The following is a 23,579-nucleotide window of genomic DNA, read 5'->3' as shown; positions in this document are numbered from 1 at the left end:
TAGCCAGTGCAAATTGATAAACAGAGGTGTGACATGTATTCTTTTCAGCTCATTAAAAAGTAATCTTGCTGCCGCGTTCTGGATTAATTGTAAAGGTTTGATAGAAATGGCTGGAAGACCTGTCAAGAGAACATTGCAATAGTCCAGTCTGGACAGAACAAGAGCTTGAACAAGGAGTTGTGCCTCATGTTCTGAAAGAATCGGCCTGATCTTCTTGATGTTGAATAAAGCAAATCTGCAGGCTTAGACAACCTTGTTACTTTTATTACAAATCAGCTTATAAAAATGTGTCTGTCATATGTGGACTATTAAAATATTTGAGATTTAACCGCAGCCAGGTTAAACTTAAAATTTCCAGGAGAAGATAATACTGGTGTCACTGTGCGAGATCTTGAACTAATAGAGTAAAACCCTTCTGTCCTCCATAATTAAGACCCTGATTTCCATTCCCGTGGCCTTCACTCCTCTTCTGCAGCTGGGGATGAAAATTACAGCCCTTCCTCGCTTTCTTCCACTGCTCTCGTATTCTTTCTCTCATATAAATGAGATGCCATCTGTTGCCATCACAGCTGATGGATATATTTTTCTACATCTGATGTCACTGTAACACATTACATTGGTCATTCTTGCTTATTTTTTTCACCAAATCTGTGAAAATAAATGATGAGTTTGACTGGAGATTTCTAGAATACATGAAAACGCCCTGGATCTACAGCTCATATGATATTAATGTAGAAGAATCTCTCACATATGGTGAGACTAATTAAATAATGATAGGAATTAATCAGACCAAGAACCTTGACTAAACACACTGTGATGTGTTTTAAAAGATATTTACAATACACAAAACTCCTGGATGCTCCAAACTGTGTTGCATCTGGTGTGTTTACACAGCAGAGTCAAGGCCAATTTACCAAATAAAAGCAGAATGCCATAAATGATCCATGTAGCCGATACAAGAAATTGAGAGTTCCATCAATACACAGATACACTAGTCGGTCCTCTGTCTCTTGAATGCATATTTTTACACAAAATCTCAATTTACCTCACTATGAATAAACTTGCAATCGAAAGTTCCATCCCAAATGACACATTGTACACTATGCACATATAAGCATACATAAGCAAAAATAATACACCTTTTTTGACACTCACAAACTTAAGAATAGTCTTTATCTTTTGATACGAATTTCTTCAAAGTTTAAACCTTAATTGGGAGCCAGATCCTCTCCAAACCCCCTATAAATTGCACTCTAGATACAATTAAATCCAGAAATAGAAAAAAAACTGTAGCACTAACCATTAACACTATTATTTTTAGATTCACAATTATAGGATGAATGTGAAGAATAAGAATAGAGGTGACAAGAGCCAAACTGGATCCATTTAAAAAGGATGGGAATGAATCAGACCTAAACTCCTCCTACAGCGGGGTCTGATTGGCTGATCCACAGTCTGATCTAGTCAGTCTACTCTGCTGGACGATACTGACTCTAATGAAGTGAGTTCATCTCGAGCGGACTGCGTCTCTACTATGCAATGTACAAACTGATGGAAAGTCGATAGATGAGTGCGATATTGTAGACCATTTTTTCGCAGCGCATCGGCAGTTTAGAACTTCCAGCTCAACGCAACATGTAGAGCGCGACTGGTGCCCAGACGAACCCACAGACTGGTGCTGTTGAACTGTTATCAACATGATTCCGCCAGCGAACATGATTCAGGAGGACACGATGGGCAAGGAGAACGAACGGGACCACCGTGAGCCCCAGTCGCCCACATCCTTCGGTCAGCAGGAGTCAAAGGTTTGAAACTCACATCTTGTAAAAAACATCAGTCACAGAAAACCGTCAGAGATTTATACAGTGCGCAGTCAGTTCACGCGTCCTTTCCCACTTTCACTGCTACAGAGACCGTGTTGTGACATTGTTTTTAGCGACTGTTTTTGACGCTGTATGTCTCAAACTTTGATATAATATTAATTTACTCGTCTGCTAAAAATGAGTTGTAGGCTATCACTTACATTCGTGTGAAATGTGATCACATAGTGTATACAGAGTGACGCTGTTACAAATGTAACATTACTGAGGGGCGTTTTACATTTAGTGCATGGATTTATTATGTTCGGCTAAACAGATTTACTTGTTCAAATGACTGTTATGCCACCCCATCACCTTGCTCAACCTTGTTTTATTTAAAGTTATTTATTTCAAAATGGTGAACAAAAAGTAACAATTTATCGTATCAATGCAAAATAGCGAATCATACGAATATAAATGGGCCCATTTAAAACAACAAAAACAACAGATGGTGCAGATGGTATCAGTTCTGTCATTTAAAATTCTCTAACATGACATTTTAAGACATGGGTGAAATTTTACTTTCTTATCTAATTTTTTTGTCATGTAAATCCTTTTAAAAATTCACAAGGAGTCATTTTCTACTTGAACACTTCTATCTATTTTCTAAATGGTGTTCTTAGCTCGCCATGTATTACAATAACACTCCTCTGTCTCACCTGTTAAATATTTGACTCAATTGATCTTTGATCATTTTAAATTGTAAAGCATCTGTTGCTTTATGTCTAACAGTAACATTGTGCACAACATAATCAAAATTCAGAAACAACCCCACACTGGCATTTTTAGTTGTTTGTTGTTTGTTTACTATAGGGCTCATAGGAGTCCTAGTTGAAGTTTTTTTTTTTAAGTTCAACCTTGATGTGTGATGTGTTGTGTATGATTTAAAATCTGATGTGTGAAGTTGTAGCGGGTGGTCTTTTGTCACATTGGCGCTGAGTTTGAGCTCATCTGTTTTTCTGGGTCATCTGTGGCCCAGAGTTCTACATTCAATCCTCAAATGTTGGGCAGGTCACTGTGCTTTTAGAGCTCAATGCCAGTTGGGAATTTTGTGTATATTTATTGTATTTAAATCAGAAGAGATTAAAAGCTGCAAGACAGTAGTGCTTTATTTAAGTAGTTATTCAGAAACTGATTCAATATTTTGAGTTACTTTGTGTCATTCCCCTCCTCCCCATACATTTCTTTTTCAGTCAAACTGTGTGTGTGTCTGAGTGCGAAAGTTTTACATTTGTACATTATCCACGGCATTAAAGTGTTAAATATTGCCTTCGATCTTCGGAGGCGTCTTGAGGGATTTGTGTGTAATTGAGAGCTTTCACTTTCAGCAGTGGGAGCACTTACAATTTATTGTTATTTACTGAAGCCCTGTGGAAATGTTTGAATTCAGATCATAATTTAAGATTTTTTTTATTGTTTGAAAAAGGAAAAATTATTTTTGAAATGGAAAGAATCTGAAACCACATTATGTTTGATTTATGACAAAAGGTTATTTTTCAAATCCGTTATTTTGGATGTCATTTGCAGAATTCATATGAGAATATGCCAAATAAGGATGTAATGTACTGCTAAAAAAATATGACTCATTAGTTGTTAATGGGAGAATTTAATTTACATCCCTTGTTCGAACCTTTTTCTAGAGTAATAATTAAGATATTACATGTAGAGAAAAATTGGACACAATAATCAGAAAATGTTATCATTATCTATCAAGCATCTCACAGCTAAATTACTGAACCAAGATCTGTCTATTTCTGTCCAAATTATCATATTCATGACCACATGGTACCTTTAACTGATCCAGGAACACCTTTTATGACTAAAACCCAAAGTGAATTTTAATCTGTCAGTGCTTCTGTTCTCCACTTTGTGTCTGATTGCTTTTTGTTCATTTATTTGTGTTTGATGAGATAGAAATGTGTTAAGAATAAAGCAGGCCTTATAAAATGTGTCCCTCTTTCTCTAAATACAGAAATCTTGATCTGTAAAATACCTGACTTCCACCTTAATCAGCTCCATATCTCAGCGTCGTCCTTCAGGGTAGAGCAGGACACACATTTGGTGCTGACAGCAGCAGAATTGATCTCTAATAGATGTATAAGATTAGAGATTTTCTGGCAGAACTGGTCATTCTTTTTTGGAAGAGGTACTTTCAGTGCAGTTCTATCTTATGTCAAATTTCTTTAAATTATCTGGTTGGTCTTTTATTTTAGGTCCTATTTGCCTCATTAATTGTAATCTGTGCAAAAGGGAATATATTGACAGTTCTATTACTTAATTTCTTATATGTGAGGAACCTGTCCTCAAAATCTCAAAATGAAAACCCAGACATGTACATTTTCAAGCAGAGTTGATTTTTGTGTGTGTGTTCCTGTTTGATTAATTTTATTGTAGCTGCCAGGCATAGTGAGACTTAAACTAGGCAGAGTTTTTTTTGATAGCCTGTTTACAGTTCTGCCACAAGGCAAGTGCCTAGTAAATGTTAGTAAATACTTAAAACCAATTTATTAACCAACAGCATTTGCAACTTAATAACTAATTTGATGTAATTTACAGGACTTTCAGGTGGAAGAGCTGCTTGTAGGGGACCTTTTCTGTAAATTGACCGTGAACTATGAGCGTTGAGGGAGGGACTAATTGATCAGTCACACTCTGGTGGCCATCAGAGATCAATAGGTCATCATCATACACAGGCATGCAGCTCACTAAACACATTGCAATCATTCACTATTTTGATTGGTCGAGACATAATGTGAGAAGATTGTCCAAGTGGGCAATACGTCGCTCTCTCTGACACACATAGATCTAAAAAAAAAAAACAACATATGCACACATAGGGCCCCCACCACAAAGATGGCCAAGGGCTGTTAGACCAGCAAATAGAACCATCACTTGCATGATCAGGCCAGTTCTGCAATGGCACTAAACCTTACATTTGTTTATCTTGTACATGTTTTTATGTCTTGCAAACTTAAACAGATGGTTTTCTGATGGAAGCCAGTTGACTTTAAAGTATCAGTGAGCATGGGCTGAAAATTATAAACCAATTATATAATAATTTGCATTATATGTTATTGTTTTCCAGCTACAGTGTGTTTATAAATTCATAGCTGTCTTGGAGTTATCTATTAGTGCAGTATAATTTTCAGTTATTACTTAAAATCATAGATTTTTGTGTTTTCTTTTAAAATAGTAATTTTGTCGAAAAACTATTTGGCACATAAAATATTGTGCTGATATAAAATTATTTGACTAATTTATATAAAATTAAAAAAATGATTGTAGATGCAAAAGATGTGTGTATATATATTATATATTATACAGAGACACAAAGAAACAATAACAAAAAAAAATATAGAAATATTTATTTAGATTTGCTTTTATTTGTTTGGTGAGCAGTGGAAATGTTGGCAGAGTAAAAAAAAAAAAAAGGAAAATCATAAGAAATTTTTACTCTTTGATCCTTTACACAATAATTTATTTTCAGAATTGTGGTTGACCAGCAGGGCCATCCTTAGCTGATGCTGGGCCCGGTGCGATGTAGGGTGCGTGTCCCTCTCGGTCCGTTCGTGATCGCGTTCTGGAGGGGTGTGTGGACCCCTCATTTGCACCCCCTTAAGGACGGCCCTGTTGACCAGTATAGAGTATTATATGTGACCCTGGACCACAAAACCATTCATATGGGTCAATTTGACATTTTCTTTTTAGATTTGAACATCATCTGAAACCTGAATAAATACGTTTTCCATTGATGTACGGTTTGTTAGGATAGGACAATATTTGGCCGACATACAACTATTTGTAAATCTGGAATCTGACGATGCAAAAAAATCTAAATATTGCGAAAATCACCTTGAAATTTGTCCAAATGAAGATCTTAGCAATTCATATGACTAATGATAATGCATTTTTTTAGATTTACTATATTTGACAAAATAAAAAAATAAAAACAATTGACAAAATGTCTTCCTAGAACAAGATCTTTACTTAATATCCTGATGATTTTTGGCATAAAAGAAAAATCTATCATTTTGACCCATCCTATATATTGTTGGCTATTATTAAAAATATACCCTTGTGGAAGTAGTGCAAGTTCCTGTTTCCTTGAGGACATCTTAAGTAGGCAAAGATGATCCTGGTGGGTGTTGTCAGCTAATTTAGAGGACTGTCAGTGTATGACTGATACCATGGGTAATGTGCACCGCACAAAGAGGTTACGTACCAAGAGACATGACAGCCCATCTTTCTCTCCGTTTCCTCTTTTCTCTTTCATTAAGCCTTTTGATGCTTAGTGAGTTAGATGAACATGAATAACCTGTCATTTTAGCCTTGTTGAGTTGGGTTAACATATGATGGCTGGAGAGAGAGTATAATCATCTGGAGGTTGTTTTAGTGAGAATGCACTCATTTGACACCTGTCAAACATCAGAAATCGCCCACTTAGAGTTTAATGCTCTGGGGGCTGTTTTTTTAATGTCATATGAGTTTGATCAGTCTAAATCAGATTAATTTTGTACTCTGTTTTACATTTATTTCAGCTACAGAGGCTAAAGCGTTCATTGTCCTTCAAGACCAAGAGTCTTCGCAGCAAAAGTGCGGATAATTTTTTCCAGCGGCCCATCGAGGATGTGAAGTTTCAAACCGAACTGCTCTCGGATGTCAGCAGCAGCACAGGTCACCTGAGCACCATCGGTGTGTCTGTCTCAGCGTCCTCAGCGATGTCCCTTCCTCCACCACCCCCTCCGCTGCCCACCGTCATCCCGGGCAACCTGCCCATCACAATCTGTTCTCCATCCCGCGCCCCCCGCCCAGCAGACCCCAACCTACACACCTTTCTAGAGCACATCTTCAAGAAGCCCCATTTCTGTGATGTCTGCAACCACATGATTGTAGGTAAGAGGACCTGTTTTATCTTTGTGACTGACAACAGCTTTGCAATCTCATTACACAGGAAACCCACAAACAAAACCATGCTTGTGTTTTAGACAAAGGAGCCTATTTTGATCTCTAACATAATGATTATAGATTAGATGATCGAACGCTTAATCTAAAATTACCTCTATTACCCATCTGCTGTCCGGCCACCAGACAATAATGTTTTGTTACTGTGGACGACGCCAACACACAATGATCTGACCACTTAGAGAGCGGTGAACAATGATAGAGTGGCACGACGTAATGAATTAAAGACTCCATGAGATAAAAATCGATGTATTGTGGCTGTTAGTCAATGTCTGTTAGATTTGAGGTCATATCACTGCGCTCCTAAAAGCTGACCAAACGTGGCACATATACTCTTCTGTTCACTGATCTGTTTTTTGAAAGAAATGCTCTTATGCTCACCAAGGCTGCATTTATATATTCAAAAATACATAAAAAATTTAAATATTATTATGATTTAAAAATACTAAAATTATAGTATTTATTTATAGTAAAATTTAGCCATTATTCCAGTTTCAGTGTCACATGATCATTCAGAAATCATTCTAATATGCTGATATGGTGCTAAAGATTTAAAAAAAAAAAAAAATATTATCAGCTTTGAAAAGAGTTGTGCTGCTGTTTAGAATGTTTTTAGAATAAAATTCTAGCAAAACGTGTTTCGGCAGGGCTGTGGCTATTTAACCTGTTAATTGTCACCCCGTCCCGTATACGGGGACGCCTACGTTGACTATACTATATTACAGTCAAATCTAATCTAATCTTGACAAACTATATATCGTTTTTAAAGGTCTAAGACTCCCAAATATATAGTTTACCAATATGTTTTGTTAAGAAATTATGTAGGAAAAGTAATAGATTAATTTATGACAAGAGTGCACCCTCAGAAATCTACATTACAAAAGGAGCTTTGACCTTTGTTTAAAAAAAAGACTTCCTCTTTGCCTTTTTCTCTATCACTTTTTAGAAATCATCAGAAGTTATATATCACTTGAAAACATAATATTTCAAAATTCATCCTTTAAAACGCATTATAAAATCAGACATTGCATTACCATGTAAATGGCACATCAAAATCATGTTACAAAATGTTTTCAGTCATGAATTATAAAAATTTAGGTTTGTATCATGCACATTCAAGTCTATCTTCAAAAACGTCAGTGACAGTTATCAGGTAAAAAAAAAAAAAGACAAGTCCCATCCACATGTCCTGTTTCAATACAAGGGCATCAGAGAAGTGACTTTATATGGGATTTTTAAGCCTCAATTGTTTCCAGATTTGTTTCATAAATTAGTTTCGGCTTTTTTTTTTTTAAAAACCTTTCAGCAAAATGTATTTTTATTGTTAGAAAGGCCAGTCAGACAGAAGTAAATCAAACCAAAGTATATTGCAGCGGATCGAAAGCTTCATGCCCCATATTTATTACCCCCCTGAGAGTCATCTGTCCAAACTGGATTTTATGTCATGCAATTATGAGTTGTTTCTTCAATCTGAAGCAGTGAGGTGGTTTTTAAAATAAAGATTTGAACTTACAGTTCATGTGGTGTTTAAGAGCATAATATGTTCAGCTAGATGTCTACTTGTTTGAAAAGAAAGACACAAGGAAGAACACACACATGTAGAATACTCTGTCGTGTTTTGTGTTTTTGTATGTGAATGTACAGTGTGTTAAGTGTGTTTCTGGTTGTGGCTGGCATATGGATCTGTCAGGCCTCATCATCTCTTTACCTCACTAACACTGCCTCAGAAGAGCACACTAATGAGGGCAGGGCTCCAGATCCGATCCTGGCACATCCTCATGAAAAGGACATCAAGAGGCCAAATCATGCATTTCAAAGCTTTGTGCTAAATGTAGAGAAACCTGAGCTTGTGCAGCATTAGATGAGGAATGATCTGTCGGTTCATTATCCCACAGCATTCTGATTACTGCCATGCAGGAAGGTAAATTTCATGAGATCTCACCAACTGCCTGGAGTTGAGGCTGTAGTTCTTTTGCTTGTGTGTGTCGAGTCTCAATTTCCTGCTGTGAATAATGGGTCATTACTAAATAACAAACCGTGAAATCTCCCCGTATGGATCGGATGTCAGGACACCTGTGTGTGACCCAAATCTCCACGGGTAGATCATATACCTGTTCATTTGTGTTTGACCCAAATCGCTACAGGTTGATTAAATATGAGCCCATGTGCCATTGACCCAAATCCAGAAATTAACTGGGTTTCAGCATCACATGCCTTTGTTTTCCACGCTCGTTTGTTATAGCCAGTGGTGCGGTGAATGGGGGATTTGAACCAGAGATACAGATACCTTACCTGTTGCTATGTTTAGTTTCCTGTTCAGAGATTTGTGGTTAAAAGTTTGTATATTTAACTTGATTGCTTGCTTACTTTAACTCAGACCACTTTTTTGGACCCAGAGTTTAGGTTTTCATTTTTTAATCATGCAATCATTTATTTTGATCCTTTATTTTTTACTTTGAACTTTTTTGTATATTTCGCCTTTTATGTGTAGTTTTTATTGTTTAGCTCTTGTCTCCGACCCATACTTTTAATCTTAAACTATGGAAATCCATCATAAAATAGAAAACGATATATATTTAAAATAAACAAAAAATTATTTCAGTATTTATTTTGTTAAATTTGTAAAAAAAATTTCTTTTCCTAAAGTTAGTTTTTTTTATTTAATTACTTGCCAATTTTTTTTTCGTATTGGGGATCATTTACCAGTTAAGCTGTAATTAAGCAAAATAATTTTTCCAAAAATTACATTATTCTTTTGGTTGCATGTTTTTTGGCTGTTGACAGTTTCGGTGTACAAATTAAGTAGAGAGGGTGTGTAAAATGTGTCTCTTCTAAAAGGCCAAAATGTAAGAAATGCACACTAAACCCCAAATTTTATAAATGTTTTAATAATGGTCAGTTGTGCAGCTGTAAAGAAATTTACTGACCTTGAACTGACTGTGCATTTAATTCAGAATGAAAATGTAACAAGTGTGCTGTATCTCTAATACTTCATATTGAGCTCATTTTAAAATGATTCAACATTTTCTGGATCGGAGAGAAACACATTTTTCATGCTGATGTTCTCTCATGTTTGGCTAAGGCGGAGGCATCTATTTCTAAAGACACAGAAGCCATGCTGTATTTCTGAGTATAAAAGGAGGCTTAGCATATTGGGAATATGGTTGGCTGTCTGTGTGGGTGGATTCCCATCCCATTGGGCAACTGATGACATTAACAACACTGAAATTAAGTCCACATAGCATATCATGCAGCTTGCATGTAAGTGTTTTTGAAAGATGAAATAATTTCCCTCTGTTCCTTTAGGGCGCACAAGTCCAAAACGAAGACCAAACATTTAATGACTTTGACGAAATATTCTAATATTACTTTCAGGCATTTTACTGAAGCTTGGCCTGAACTAGATCTGTGAGTCAATGGCGTCTGCATAATAGATTTCATTATGATTGTTCTGCCCAGTATCACCACTCAACCCAAGATAAAATACTCAACACATAAATACGCAATCATTAAACACATTAAAGATGCATTGAAGGATTTTTTTTTTTCCAAAGGCTGAAGTGATCAGCACAGGGAGGCATGAAAGAGTGGACCGAGCATGTGATGTTTGATTAATCGATGGATGGCTGGAAGCAGCTTGTTGTAGCAGACAGGGGCAAATGAGCCCTGTGACAACAGCGCGACCTGATGTTTTCCCCCTATTAATCATTTCACATTCATATTTATTATTCAAAACTACATTTTCATTTATCATTTTAAATCATCAAGTCACTCAAAATAAGGAAATATAATTATTTTTACTCTTTGAGCTTGTAGATGTTTTTTTGGGTGAACAATGATTTTAAGGCTATCGCATTGCAGTTTTCAGAGATACATGTTTGTTCTGAAAAATCAGCATCTACAAACATTGAATGAGCTGTAACTAATGCCATGTTGCCTTGTTTGACCACCATTTTATCTTTATATTATAAGGAATAATTGTAATACATTAGGGATTCTCTCCTGTAATTTTTTTTAGCTTGCCAAGGGGGAGCAGGCAAGGTGTTCGGTAAGTCTGTTCTGTTTGATGATGAATTGAACTCTTTAGAAACCGAATGAAAATAGATAACTCCCTTCACCCACCTCCAACCCCGACCCTCCATCTCCCTGCTTCTGCGCTCATAATGACTTGTTCAGCACTCTCCGGAAATTCATATGATTAAGTATCTGCTCATATGTTTGGCAAACCGATGCTTAATAGAATTTTTCTCCAGACAGGTCAATATCAATTCCCTTATTCTGTGATGGGATAGTTTTTTTTCTGTTGCTTCATTACTGTCAGGAACATTATGTTGTTCTGTGTGTGCTGTTGTCCAGAGCTTTGCTATGCATGGTGTTGTTATATACTGTAAATGATGGTTTACTTTTGTTCTGGTGGTTTCAAAGTTAATGAAAATATCCTATTTGTGTGCTTAGATATAGTGGAAGATACAGAGGCTTTAACCAATAGGTGGCTTTATTCTCAAAGTGCTGCTCGCTCTTGGGAAGCACCTGGAAAGTGACTTTAACACACTACAATTTCAGTAATTAGTATTTATTGTCTCACCACAACAAAATCTGTTTATGCTTATCCTGCACAACAGCAGTTTTTTTAAATTTCTGAATGCAATTAGGCCTGATTAATTCTTCATTACCCAAAGATCATCCAAAGAAGCATGCATCAAAAAGTGTTGCTTAATTTGTAATGGCGAAAAAGCTGTTTGGACTGGTTAATGAATCGTTCACAACTATCTGTAAGAAATAAACACAATTTTAATGTTAATATTAAAATAATTACCTCCCTGAGCTATCATAATCAGAGGAGTCAGAGGCATTTATGGATTGAAGAATGGTTTTATTATTAATTTTTATTTTTTTTGCCCCAAGTATAGTATTGTAAGTATTGTTACTGGAAAAAGCAGAGAATGGATGTTATAAAATGCTCTTCCCTGGTGAATTTGTTTTGTTTACATTTTGTATGCATTTTTATTGACAACCTCAGAGTTTTGCTGCTTTCACATTGTGACTTCTGTGGAGGAGATCTGCTTACAAGCAAACACAGATGTTTTGTACAGATATTGAAACCAGGCTAAGAATGTATATAGTTTTTCCTTTTTTGTTCTTCCTTCTTCTAAGACCTTCCATAAAGTGTCTGAATCAATGAAACTATATCTCTGAATGCATGTTCTGAGCACCAGGTGCGGTGATATCAAGTTGTGAAAATGAGCAAATATAAGAGTAGGATTATAATAGTTGTTAGAGAATTCGGAGTGCTGTTATGTTAGATGGTTTCTTGTACATGTGTTTTTTGCTCTCGTTTGTCTTCAGCTGCTTCTGTTCAGCTTAGCATCAACACCTGCATTTTCCCGTTTCCAGTACTACCTGTACGTTTGGCTTCTGCAAGTGTTTCCAGGACTGTGAAGTCATAATTTGATGATCCTCTTATAAGGGAACTTCTTTTTAGGCAAAAGAAATGTACGTCCAGAATGATGACTAGCAACCTGAACACTTGCAGAACTGCACCCCCACACTCTTAAAAATAAATTCTCTATTGGCAGTGTTTGGTTCCATGAAGAACCTTCCAAATCCATGAAACTTTTTCATTACGCAAAAGGATCTTTTTTAGTGGGAAAACAATCTTTAGATAACTAAATCTAAGTCACACTAAGAAAAAAAGTGTGCTATTGCAAACTTTATTTTTAAGAGTGTCATAATATTTTAAGATGTTCCAACAGAATTATATGGAATTTCATGTGAAACTACTAATTAAGAAATAATTGTGGATGATGATAATCCCAGCAGAACTGCAAATGTGGGAATTTCCAACTCTGACTTGTATTTATTGATTACCTTCTGTTGTTTAACTTTAATATAATAACATTGTTTTGTACAAATAACCTTTGCTCTCAGGAGACTTTTAAACCAGATATTAATTGAATATGACTTTAACTGCTAGGCACAAATGCTAAGCTGGGCCTCCGGTGCAAAGCCTGCAAGATGGGCATCCACAACAAGTGCCTGGATCGAGTCGGACAGCAGAGATGCTTGGGGAAATTGGTGAGACATTTTTTTACTTTATGTGAATAGAGTGTTTTCCCCCTCACTTTGATTTGATTACTTTTGAAAACTGAATGAGGAACTGAACAAGTATTCAGTGTTTATATTCATATGTTGATCAGGCTGGCCTATGTTTGTTTATTGTATGAAGAGGTTTTATATGACATTTGAGAGAAAACACACTTTTCCAAGACCATACATAAAATTTGCAGTATCACTTTCCTGGTGTTTTTTTTTTTCTGGCAGTATAGGTGAAGATTTGTAGTGTGTGTGTGTGTGTGTTAAGATATGTTACTCTTCACTGTGCTATTTTTGGGGATTTGAAGGTGTGATTCATCAGTCTGTCTTTTCCTTCCATGAATTTATGTGTGAGTATGAATGGTAATGATTCTCTGGTGTGTACTGGAGAAAGTGAGAGAGAAGAAAGATGGGCTAGCTGATACAGAATATCAAGATGCATCTATCATGTAAAGACCTCTTTGCTTTACTCAGGGGACCCACGAGTCACGACTCTTCTGGCAAATTCACTCTTTTTTAAACTTTTAAATAGACACACATACTATCGTTTAAATGTTTGGGGTATGTAAGGTTTACATACTTTAGAGTTTGCATTCTTTACTGTCACTTTAAAACAATTAAATGCATAATTGCTAACTAAAAGTACTAACTTATCAAAAAAAAAAAAAAACCTTAGTCCAAACACATTGGTGACCTTCATCACATTGTATCCACATCCCTCCCCCACATCTTGTCTGACATGTATTTTAATGCTTATGATGGCCAGAGCGGTAATAAAGCTTAATTTCCAAAATTGCGATGTCACGTATAGGGTGATTTCAAATGCTGGTATTTCAAAAGGGTGGGAAACAAAAATGAATATGTTTAAACTTGGGAGTTTGCTTTGAGGTATGAAACCTGCACTGTGTTTTTATTGTGGAATATCTTCTTGTATATGTTAATATCAAGGACATTTTGATTTTCCATTTCATGACCTCTTTTAATTGTATTATATATCTGCGTTATCGCAGCCATTCTGCTCTTTAAAAGGAATTATAAGACAAATAAAAACATTTAACATTTATTAACACATCACATAATTAACCTAGGAACTGTTCACAAAAACACCCCACCACAAAATCAACTTCTGAATTAAAACACAACAGAACTGTGGGTAGAATTGCCTTTGACCAGTGTTTTTTGTAAAAAAAAAAAAATTATTTTATTCTTAGAACCCAACACTTTTGATTCTAGTACTATACTATGAGATCAACAACACAGTAAGTACAAAGAAATGCTGGGCTTGTGCTTCAGACTAGTGGGTTGAGATAGCAAGTCTTCTGATGATGTAGTGGGCTCTCACAGATGGAAAATATTGCTGTGGGGGGTCAGGATTAAAAAGAGAACAACTCCCCACAGGATTGGGCTCTAATTCCACTTTTGCTCTAAAGTGAACAAGTTGCTATTTTTGAACTCTGTTTATTTCTCTTGGCTTGTCTGATCAGTGAGAACCTTTGAGCCACGAGTGCTTTTCAGAGTGCGTTACTACCAGCATGACATGAGCCGAGTCCTGTTTGTTAGTCAACCATTAAAACTCTCATTACGTTCAACTGAACATTGCATGGTGTAGCTGTTATTGTTCTTTTAGTTGATTAAGCAAATTAATCACATGGAAGTTTTTTGGTTGTCTCACTTTTGTATTTTAACACAGTGCACTTCTGTTAAATGCATTAATTAGCATCTACTTCAGCACTGAACATGTCTATTTACACGCTTCACCAGTGAGCTCTTGGAGAAATGTGACGTAGGAGCACTAGAGAGCTTGTCTCTTGGTTCAAGTGGTACTTAAATTAGTTCCCAACCACAGTTGTTGTTAACGAAGAAGTCTTCAAAGCAGATTTGTAATGCTGATTGCATAGACACCCTGCCCTGAACTCAACACAACAAATACAAATAAGGGCATAGTGAGCCCAGCTTCTTCTTTAGGGCTCTCTGTATGTGTGCTGCTGGATGCTAATTAAGCCACAGGAGCTTGGTTTATTGATTGAAGCACTGAATCGCAGTGTAAATAAATCTTACATGTATAAAATCATTTGCCTCATTAACTGTCATGTATATGATCTTATTGAAAATTAAGATAAGTGCTATCAGAATGATGCTGTATTAATCGTTAAAGTGTTGTGAACCTTTTAAATCATGACAAAACAGCAAATTTACCAGACATGAATCAAATATGTAGTGGTAATACAGCAGCTAATGTAGCAATAAAGCAGGACACCTTATGTGAGAACACAACCAGGACATTTATCTGAGGATACACTAGTGTATACTAGGTCTGAGAAATATATAAAGTTAGTGTTATCTCAGTATTTGTTTTAGTGATTTGATGGTGTCTGATACATATTCAATATATGTATTTGCTTTTTATACCAAACCATTATTTGATAATCATGGCATTTTCTTCCGTACAGTTCTTTTTAAAAAGAATACAGTGAAGTGTGATGTCTTTAAGTGTGATGGGATCATCTTAAATTTCACCATAGCAGAAATTAACCAGATCTTAAGCCTAAAGAGCCATTGAAAGTAATAAAAATATGTGATTAATGCATAACTTGTGATTTGTTTACATTTACGTTTGTGTTTGATGTTGGTTTTATTTCACGATAATAAACAGGGAAAAAATTTCAGGTTGAGAATCAATAACTGGTGATTTTTGGTTTTGATTTGATGTGCTTATTTAGCATAAATAGATATTGTGTTTTTATTTGTTTTGTTTAACATGCTCCGATTGAGGTAAAAAAATGCATATGAAAATAAATTCTGTGTATAAAAAAAGTGGATTAATGAAATAATAAAATGTACTGATCCTGTTTGTGTGATTGCAGCCCAAAGGTTTTCGGAGATACTCTAGCTCCCCTCTGCTGATTCAGGAACAGTTTGGCTGCATTAGGGAGGTTATGCCTATTGGTGAGTAACAAGCTGCATTCATTTTTTTATATATATACTTCTGCACAATATGCCATAGCATCACCAGCTTGATCATCCTGTTCACTGATATTTTGTAGTATTTTGACATGCCTTTTATCCTAGCCTGTGGCAGTAAAGTTGACCCGGTGTATGAGACTCTGAGATTTGGAACCTCTCTGGCACAAAAGACCAAGCGGACCAGTGGATCGGAGTCACCACAGAGAAACTCTGTAAGAAACACTTGTTCACTGCTATCCCATTTGTTGTACCTTTTAAAAGTGCATTATTCCAATTAGTGTATCAAATCAAATAACATATTTAAAATATAATTTAAAAAAGTGCTTTAAACAAATGTTTGTGTGAACTGAATTTTCAGATATTCAAATAATGCTTTTTTTGGAAGTTGCATACAATTCTATCTGAAGGGGCACGTGACAGTTTGAATAGATGTAATGCTTGTGTGTGTGTGTGTGTGTGTGTGTCTGTGTGTGTGTGTGTGAGAGAGAGATAAACTTATCATAGTAAACATGCATCCATCATTTACATTCAGGCGATCCACTTCAGTTTAGGCTTTAAAAAATATTGATAATGCATTTTTAATGTGTTTAAAGTGGTTGTGGTAAAAATGGTTATGATTATTATAATTAATAAATAAAAAAACACTTAAGACAATTCAATTGAATGTCCTTGAGATGCTCTCTCTCATAATTCAGGTCCATTATTTCCTCTCTTCATAAGAAGTTTTATTTTTCTATTAGAGACATTATCATAGGGATGCAGTTTCTTTACACAGCAGTCTGTTATAAAATAAGAATGTTGTCAACATTACGTTATTTGTAGCAACATATTAGGACATTGTCATTAGTTTTAATACTTAAATTTTTCGTACTCAAGTTCATCATGTCAGTGAGTGAATGTGAATGTTTAAACCATCTAATGTGTAGTTACGTTATTTGTAAGAAAATCTAAGATTGAAACAAACAGGCACACATGCCCCCTGGAAGGAAGTGATGGTCTCTCTAAAGCAAATATAACCAAAAAAGGGAGAGAATAAGATGAAAGAGAGAGAACAGAGAGAGCACATGACAGAATGAAGCCAGGATGAAATAAATCAAATGATTTGCAAAAGAAAGATAAGTTTGTAGGGTACTTAATAGATGTAAATCTCTGAATAATAATTAGTTAACATGAATCTTGTCATGTTTTAACAAACAAAGACATTTCTTGGGACTTGTGTATGTGAGAGAACTTGTGTTTTTATCATTTGTTCAGTCCAGTGATGTGGTTCAGGTACCAGAAGAAAAGGCGGCCCACATCAGTCGAGCTCAACTCATCAGGAAACCCAGTGACAACGGTAAGAAGTGTATAATTTAGCGTGTGAAAAACAAACAAAAACCCTGTTCATGTTCAAAAATCTAAAATCAAACTGGCCTCCGGTTCATCACAGACTGACCCCAGCTTCAGTGAATTCATGTGCCCATGACTGTGTGCAGATATTAATTCTTTGGTGAAACATAGGTGCCAGCATGACTGTGAGAATCTGTGGTATTTTTGGGTAATCAGTTCACCACTCGGAACAATGACCCACTACAATTGCATCATAAAGTTAACATTGTGCAATGAAAAGAAAACATGCCAGGTTTATTCTGCCATGACTCGCTTGCTCATGATCAACAGTTTTTACTCATTGATTTTTCCTTTGTTGTGTGTTTTAGTTTTTACACCCCTGGAGAATGGAACAGAACATTTTCATATTGCTGAAAGGAAATCAGAAGAATCACCTGTAAGCATCACCACATCTCTCTTTAAAGACTTTATGATAAGATCCATAATGTTTATTAAGCCATCTTCATGTGTCTGTGGGTCAGTCAGTATAGGCACATACCTAAAAATCTTTACTACCAAGAAGCTAGTGAAATTTTGAACCATACAGTTCATTGAACACAAAGTTAAAGTGACAGTAAAAATTTTTATTGGAACAAAAGATTTATATTTCGAATAAATGCTGTTCTTTTGAACTTTTTATTCATCAAAGAATCCTTAAAACTAGCGGCTTTCCACAAAACTATTAAGCAAAATAACTGTTTTCAACATAAAGAGAAATTTTAAATAAGAAAAATTAGTTTTTCCATCAAAGGTATAAATAACATTTTTAAATATCTTAAAATAGAAAACAGTTATTATAAATTTTAATAATTCTTCACAATATTACTGACTAAAAACCTTACAGCTACTTGTTTCTGCTGTGTAGCACCAGTGCATGAGACATAGGAGTCATGACATTTCAGGCCAGAGGAAAATAAGCTTAGTCATTATTTTAATTTGTTGTCGATTCTTTCTGACATTGATACGATGCAGCTAGATGCACTTCATTCACTCATGATTCAGAGTCAGGATTTAATCACATCTGAACTATTCTTAGGCCAGTTGAGTGTGTGTGTGTGTGTGTGTGTGTGCCTGCCTGCTTGCACTCACAATTTCCCAAGACATCATGGAAAAAGTCCAAATTTAAGTAACACTCCCACTTTAGCCAATATTTAAATCCCAGTAATGTATGGATAATGGAATCAATCTTTATTTAATTATGACTATATATAGAATTTTATTATTGGAAATATTTTCCTTTAATTGCATCACATAAAAAAAAAAAACCGAAACATGCAATAAAATCTAAAGTAATTCTCCAAACTCCCAATTAAATTCTGATTTCAATTTTTTACATAATGGCTGGTATTTATCTTTATATCAGACTGAGAAGTGTTAACTGGAGTAAAGAGAGTAACAATTTCAGCATATTTCCTCTTGATTTGTGATGTGATTTGTAATAGTCTCTTCTTGTTTATGTCCCTGTATGTTTAAACTGTAGTCAGACAGAGAGCTGAAGAGGGACCCACTGCAGCTCAATACTTATGTGGCTTTGTTCGAATTTACCCCCCAAGACAACCAAGACCTAGAAATGAGGTGAGAAGAATACATTTTGTAGCTTTTTAAAACAGACACAAGCTGCTGTTTTATTCTTTTTTTTTTTTTTCATTTTTTGATATCAACAGCAGATACTAATATTTTAATTAATATGCAGAAAACATATTGTGTCCTTACCTACACTGACAAGCACACTCTTGGATAAACATGAATATTAAATAGGCAATCTTTTTAGTTTGAGTCAGTTTTTCACTTTTATATTGTTTCTATTTAATACATGACCTTGTGATTAAGGTGCAGGCAAACTGGGCATTGAGCTTGCAAAAATATTTCAGCTATTCCTACGAAAAGGGGCTGATTTTAGTAATAAATAACAAATAACAATGATAAATGAATGATGGTAATTTACCACTGTAACTCTTCATTGCAGTAAATACAGGCTGGTTTGGTTCTTCATAACAGGCTGAACATGGACTATAAATATACAGCATTATAAAGTTAAAAGTACATAAACCAGTGGATTTCCCAGAGGCTTGGTCTGGTACTTTGATTTTGACCGCTGTGTTATTGTCCATGCTGCAGCTGAATTTAACTGCACACACATTTCACTTTACAGTCTTTCAAACTATAGAACTTTTTTATTTCTTTTGGTTCAGATCTGATTCCAAGATCCTCAGAAGAAGACTAAGACTGCAGAGGATTTTTGACTTTGTATCCCTTTCCATGTTCAGTTTCATACAGCCTCATGTAATGGAATGAAGCTATCGCTAAATTTCAGAACAGCCTCATCAAAGCTTTGAATCCTAAATTAATTGCATAATTAATTTCCAGCTATTGAAAGGGGATGTAATGTGTTATTTTGTCTAAAATGTTCCTTCCTTTCTCCCTGCAGACCCGGAGATCGAATAATCCTGGCAGATGATTCCAATGATGACTGGTGGAAGGTAAGATTATTAGAGATTTGCAGAATGTTTGATTAAAAAAATAAATAAATAAATAAAAACCGTAAATGATTAAACCTTGATTCTCTACAAATGTGACATTCTGTATCACTAAAGGCTGAACACAACAAACTCATGGAAAAAGGGAATTAGTCTGAAGCTAAGCAACCAGAATTGACTCCTCTAGACTGTAAATCAGGGGAATAAATCTGGGCAAAGTGTAGTTCAGCCTTAATTTAATGATTTTAAAACAACGATGCTCACAAATAGTAATTTCCAAATACATAAAAAGAAATGCATAAATGTTCATTATGGTATCATAATTTTATAGTACTGTAATATTATTTGTAATGCATTTCACCAAAATACATGGATGGTTCTTTTTGAAGTATTTCAAAATCAAATTCACAGAAATTCTTACTGTTAAGTCAAGAGGAGAAAATGTGAAAACCATTTTCAATGCTCTTTTCCAAGGAATTACAAATTTATGAGGACTTAAGCTTTCAAGCTTTAAAAGAACACAAAAGCACCATCAAAAATAAATGAAGTGGTCTATATGTATTTATATATGTCTATATTTGTGCTATATTTCAGTACAGAGTTTGATGCTGTATGATGCTTTGTGTGAGAAACCAACATTTATGTCAAAATGATTGCAGAATCAATAGTATATTTTAAGATGTGGTTTTAAATTTTTGTTCTTGTGACAATTCCAGGGTGTGATTGAAGACAGAATAGGTTTTTTCCCAGCATCCTTTGCCCATCAGGTGAGGGCTGGCGACAGGGTGTTCATATGTAACCGAACCTTTATTGGCTGTAAGGAGCAAGGGCAGATCACCCTGAAGGAGGGACAAGTGAGTACACTAAACTTACTGTAGCCTCAAATCATTTCTAACTTGGATTCTCACCACAAACGGCTTGATAATGCTGGTGTATCGACACACTTTCAGATTTGTGTCAGCGGTGAGGATGAACACAATGGCTTCATCAGAGTAGCCAGCGGGAAAAAGAGAGGATTCGTGCCCTGTGACGTCCTGGAGAATGTATGAAGTGAAAGAACGGAGAGAAGAGATGGTCAATTTAAAGAAAAGGAAAGAGTTTCCAGGGTGATGACTCCAACACTTCCTCTGAGACTGTTTGGGTGATCTTTGACACCGGAGGGCTCGTCAGGAGGGACCCGTCTCCCTCTGTGACAATGGAAGAATATACAGTGACCCCAAAGAGTATTAGGACATTTAAGTTATCAACCATCTGCAAACAAATGATGCCAGAGATTTTCTTACTTTTTCTAAGCAATTTTTTCAACCAATCGTATTTGCTGAATGAAATCCAATACTTGTTGCTTACTAAGTTAAAAGTTAAAAAAAATTGTGCCTGTTTTCCTCTAGTACATCACACTCTCTCACAAAATGCGATGTGCTTTTTGTAGCATTTTTCGAGAACCATTTGTAAGGTTAAGATGTATTTCCCCTTAATTACAAGAAAAACTGCCACAAAGACATGACTTTTATCTTCCTCTGAGCCAGTTTACAACTATTTGTTCACTTGTCAGCTGGTTTTCACATGTATGAGGCCTTTTTTGCAAATCAGTTTTTTCCCCCCAAGATGCAGGGCTAGTTATTTTTTTAAAAACTTATTTATCTTATTTATCTGAAGGAAATTTATATTTCCTTCAGATAAATGACACATGGTTTGATATTTTGATTTCCAATTTTTTTTTTCATTTCTAGCTTGAATGTCCAATTAGTTCTTGGGGCCACTGAATGTGTGTTTCATTACTTGCTGAATGTCAGTGTCATGTATTCTGGATCTAATTTATTGAATGTCAGTGTAGCAGGTCATCAACCACAGAACTTTCCACTATCCACTATTCACTATAGCAACTCACATTGTTTTGAAATATCTTACTTCTAAAAACGACATATTTAATGCTTCACATATTTCCATAAAATCCAATACCTGTCTTAACACTATGTAATAAATTATCTTTTTTTTTCTGCATTTCTTTCCAATAAATGTCCAGGTGTTTTTTGTTATTCATAATACTTCAGAATTTGATGATTAGTTTAATTTAACTTGCACTCCCGAAATGGTATTTCCACTCATGCTTCTGAGAACAGAGGATGAACAGATCTCAGCTGTGTCAGGCAGGATTCAAAGTGTTTTCAGATATCACTTCTAATTCGAAGCAGAACATAGACATTCCTTGATCAAACACACTCCATGGCTGTGATAAAACCATGTGGAGGGTTTCAGTGAACAAATCTTTCTTTTTAATGTCCTAGTGTGTTCAGATGTCTCTTAAACATATATGTGCTACATGTCATATGTACTAATTCTCTTTTGTTATTAAGACATTTTAGAAAATAAAAATTTAAATTTTTAAATTTTGAATATTAATAAGCTAAATGAAGCAGATGTAGATGAATTGATACACCATTACAGCAGGTATGACTTAAAAGATGATTACAGTAAAGATTTTTAATTCTTTATTATTATTATTATTATTTATTTGAGTCTAATCATGGAAGAATAGGCATCATGTATTGTTCATTTCAATGATACATAATCTCTGTCTCTTTATAAGTTGCCTTTATATATATATATATATATATATATATATATATATATATATATATATATATATATATATATATATATATATATATATATATATATATATATAATTTAACTCATCTTGTCTGGTCTTTTGATAATATTTTAATTTGAGCTAAATGAAACTGGCTGATTGTACAGCATCATGATATTGCTGTGTATATACTTCATGTACAGAATTAAAGTTTATTTATTGATCTGTTTGTTGTCCTGCGCATTTCTATATTTAAGGAATTCTTCAACCAAAAAACTGAATAGAAATGATGTTTAAAATGTGCTCATCGACAGCCCATTGAAGATTTAGAGGAGTTTGTTTCTTCATTGGAACAAATTTGGAGATATTTAGCATCACATCACTTGCTCACCAATGAATCCTCTGCAGTGAAAACATAACAATAATCCACACGACTCCGGTCCATAAATTAATGTCTTATAAAGGGAAAAGACAAAAGTATTTGTGTTGCTTCATTGCCAAAATATGAGTCCATAATAATTAATAATAGTTTTCTCCAGTGAAAAGGCCCTGTTGTCCTCTCACAACAAAATCCTCTATTGTAAACAGTGTTTGATCTGTGCATATTTCTCTCCCGATTCAGAAATGGTGACTTTTTCACTGGAGAAAGCAATATCTAAAGATAAAACATCTTGATGATTGATTTGTATCTTTAAAAACATGCAGCTTTTTGCTTCAAAAGACATGAACTGATGGACTGGAGTTGTGTGATTATTGTGATGTTTTTATCAGCTGTTTGAACTCTCATTCTGACGGCACCCATTCACTGCAGAGGATCCACTGGTGAACAAGTGATGTAATACTAAATTTGGTTAAACCTGTTCCAATGAAGAAACAAACTCATCTACATCTTGGAAGGCCTGAGGATGAGAAAATTTTCTGCCTATTTTCAAATTGGGTGAAATAGCTATGAAACATTGATTTTAATAAACCTATATAAATGTGTTATCTTAAAGCTACCACTAAAAACAAATTGCTCCATTTAAATGTACACAAGAATTGGCCTAGCGATGAGACAACAATTTTACAATAATATTAATAATGGAATCATCAAGTTAATTTTGACTGGTAGATGACTGTCATAATGAGTTGTGTAATAAAAAAATAAATATTTCCGGGGTAATATATAAGTGCACAAAGTAGTACTAATGCAGAATCTTTCTCAATCAGAGATGTTCAGGATCATTACACCAGTCAGAATAAAAGGAGACGCTGTACTGTCCGACG

At 35.1% G+C, this 23,579-nt stretch overlaps 1 protein-coding gene across 2 annotated transcripts; it reads left to right on the top strand.

Moving 5' to 3' along the window:
- Window positions 1-1,450: 1,450 nt before the first annotated feature.
- Window positions 1,451-22,309, top strand: LOC128031371 (SH3 and cysteine-rich domain-containing protein). 2 transcript variants are annotated; one of them, XM_052619588.1, is made up of 12 exons: window positions 1,451-1,805; window positions 6,398-6,752; window positions 10,840-10,869; window positions 12,796-12,896; window positions 15,779-15,860; window positions 15,984-16,090; window positions 17,133-17,214; window positions 17,576-17,643; window positions 18,727-18,821; window positions 19,675-19,726; window positions 20,440-20,577; window positions 20,674-22,309. In XM_052619588.1, the coding sequence occupies exons 1-12, from the start codon at window positions 1,698-1,700 to the stop codon at window positions 20,770-20,772; spliced, it is 1,317 nt and encodes a 438-aa protein (XP_052475548.1). In that variant the 5' UTR covers window positions 1,451-1,697; the 3' UTR covers window positions 20,773-22,309. The 2 variants fall into 2 exon arrangements, with proteins under 2 accessions (XP_052475548.1, XP_052475549.1); XM_052619589.1 differs by lacking the exon at window positions 10,840-10,869 and having other exon boundaries at window positions 1,452-1,805.
- The last annotated feature ends 1,270 nt before the right edge of the window (window positions 22,310-23,579 follow it).

Source organism: Carassius gibelio, chromosome A17 (assembly GCF_023724105.1).
Source record: "Carassius gibelio isolate Cgi1373 ecotype wild population from Czech Republic chromosome A17, carGib1.2-hapl.c, whole genome shotgun sequence".
Classification (NCBI taxonomy): domain Eukaryota; kingdom Metazoa; phylum Chordata; class Actinopteri; order Cypriniformes; family Cyprinidae; genus Carassius; species Carassius gibelio.
This window is presented reverse-complemented; position numbering and strand designations above follow the sequence as displayed.

Bases quoted from the DNA above. Each gene is read 5' to 3' on its own strand.
- LOC128031371 (XM_052619588.1), top strand. From the start codon at position 1,698: ATGATTCCGCCAGCGAACATGATTCAGGAGGACACGATGGGCAAGGAG. The intron at 18,822-19,674 runs GTGAGAAGAATA...TTCTCCCTGCAG, and splicing joins AACCAAGACCTAGAAATGAG to ACCCGGAGATCGAATAATCC. The intron at 20,578-20,673 runs GTGAGTACACTA...ACACACTTTCAG, and splicing joins TCACCCTGAAGGAGGGACAA to ATTTGTGTCAGCGGTGAGGA.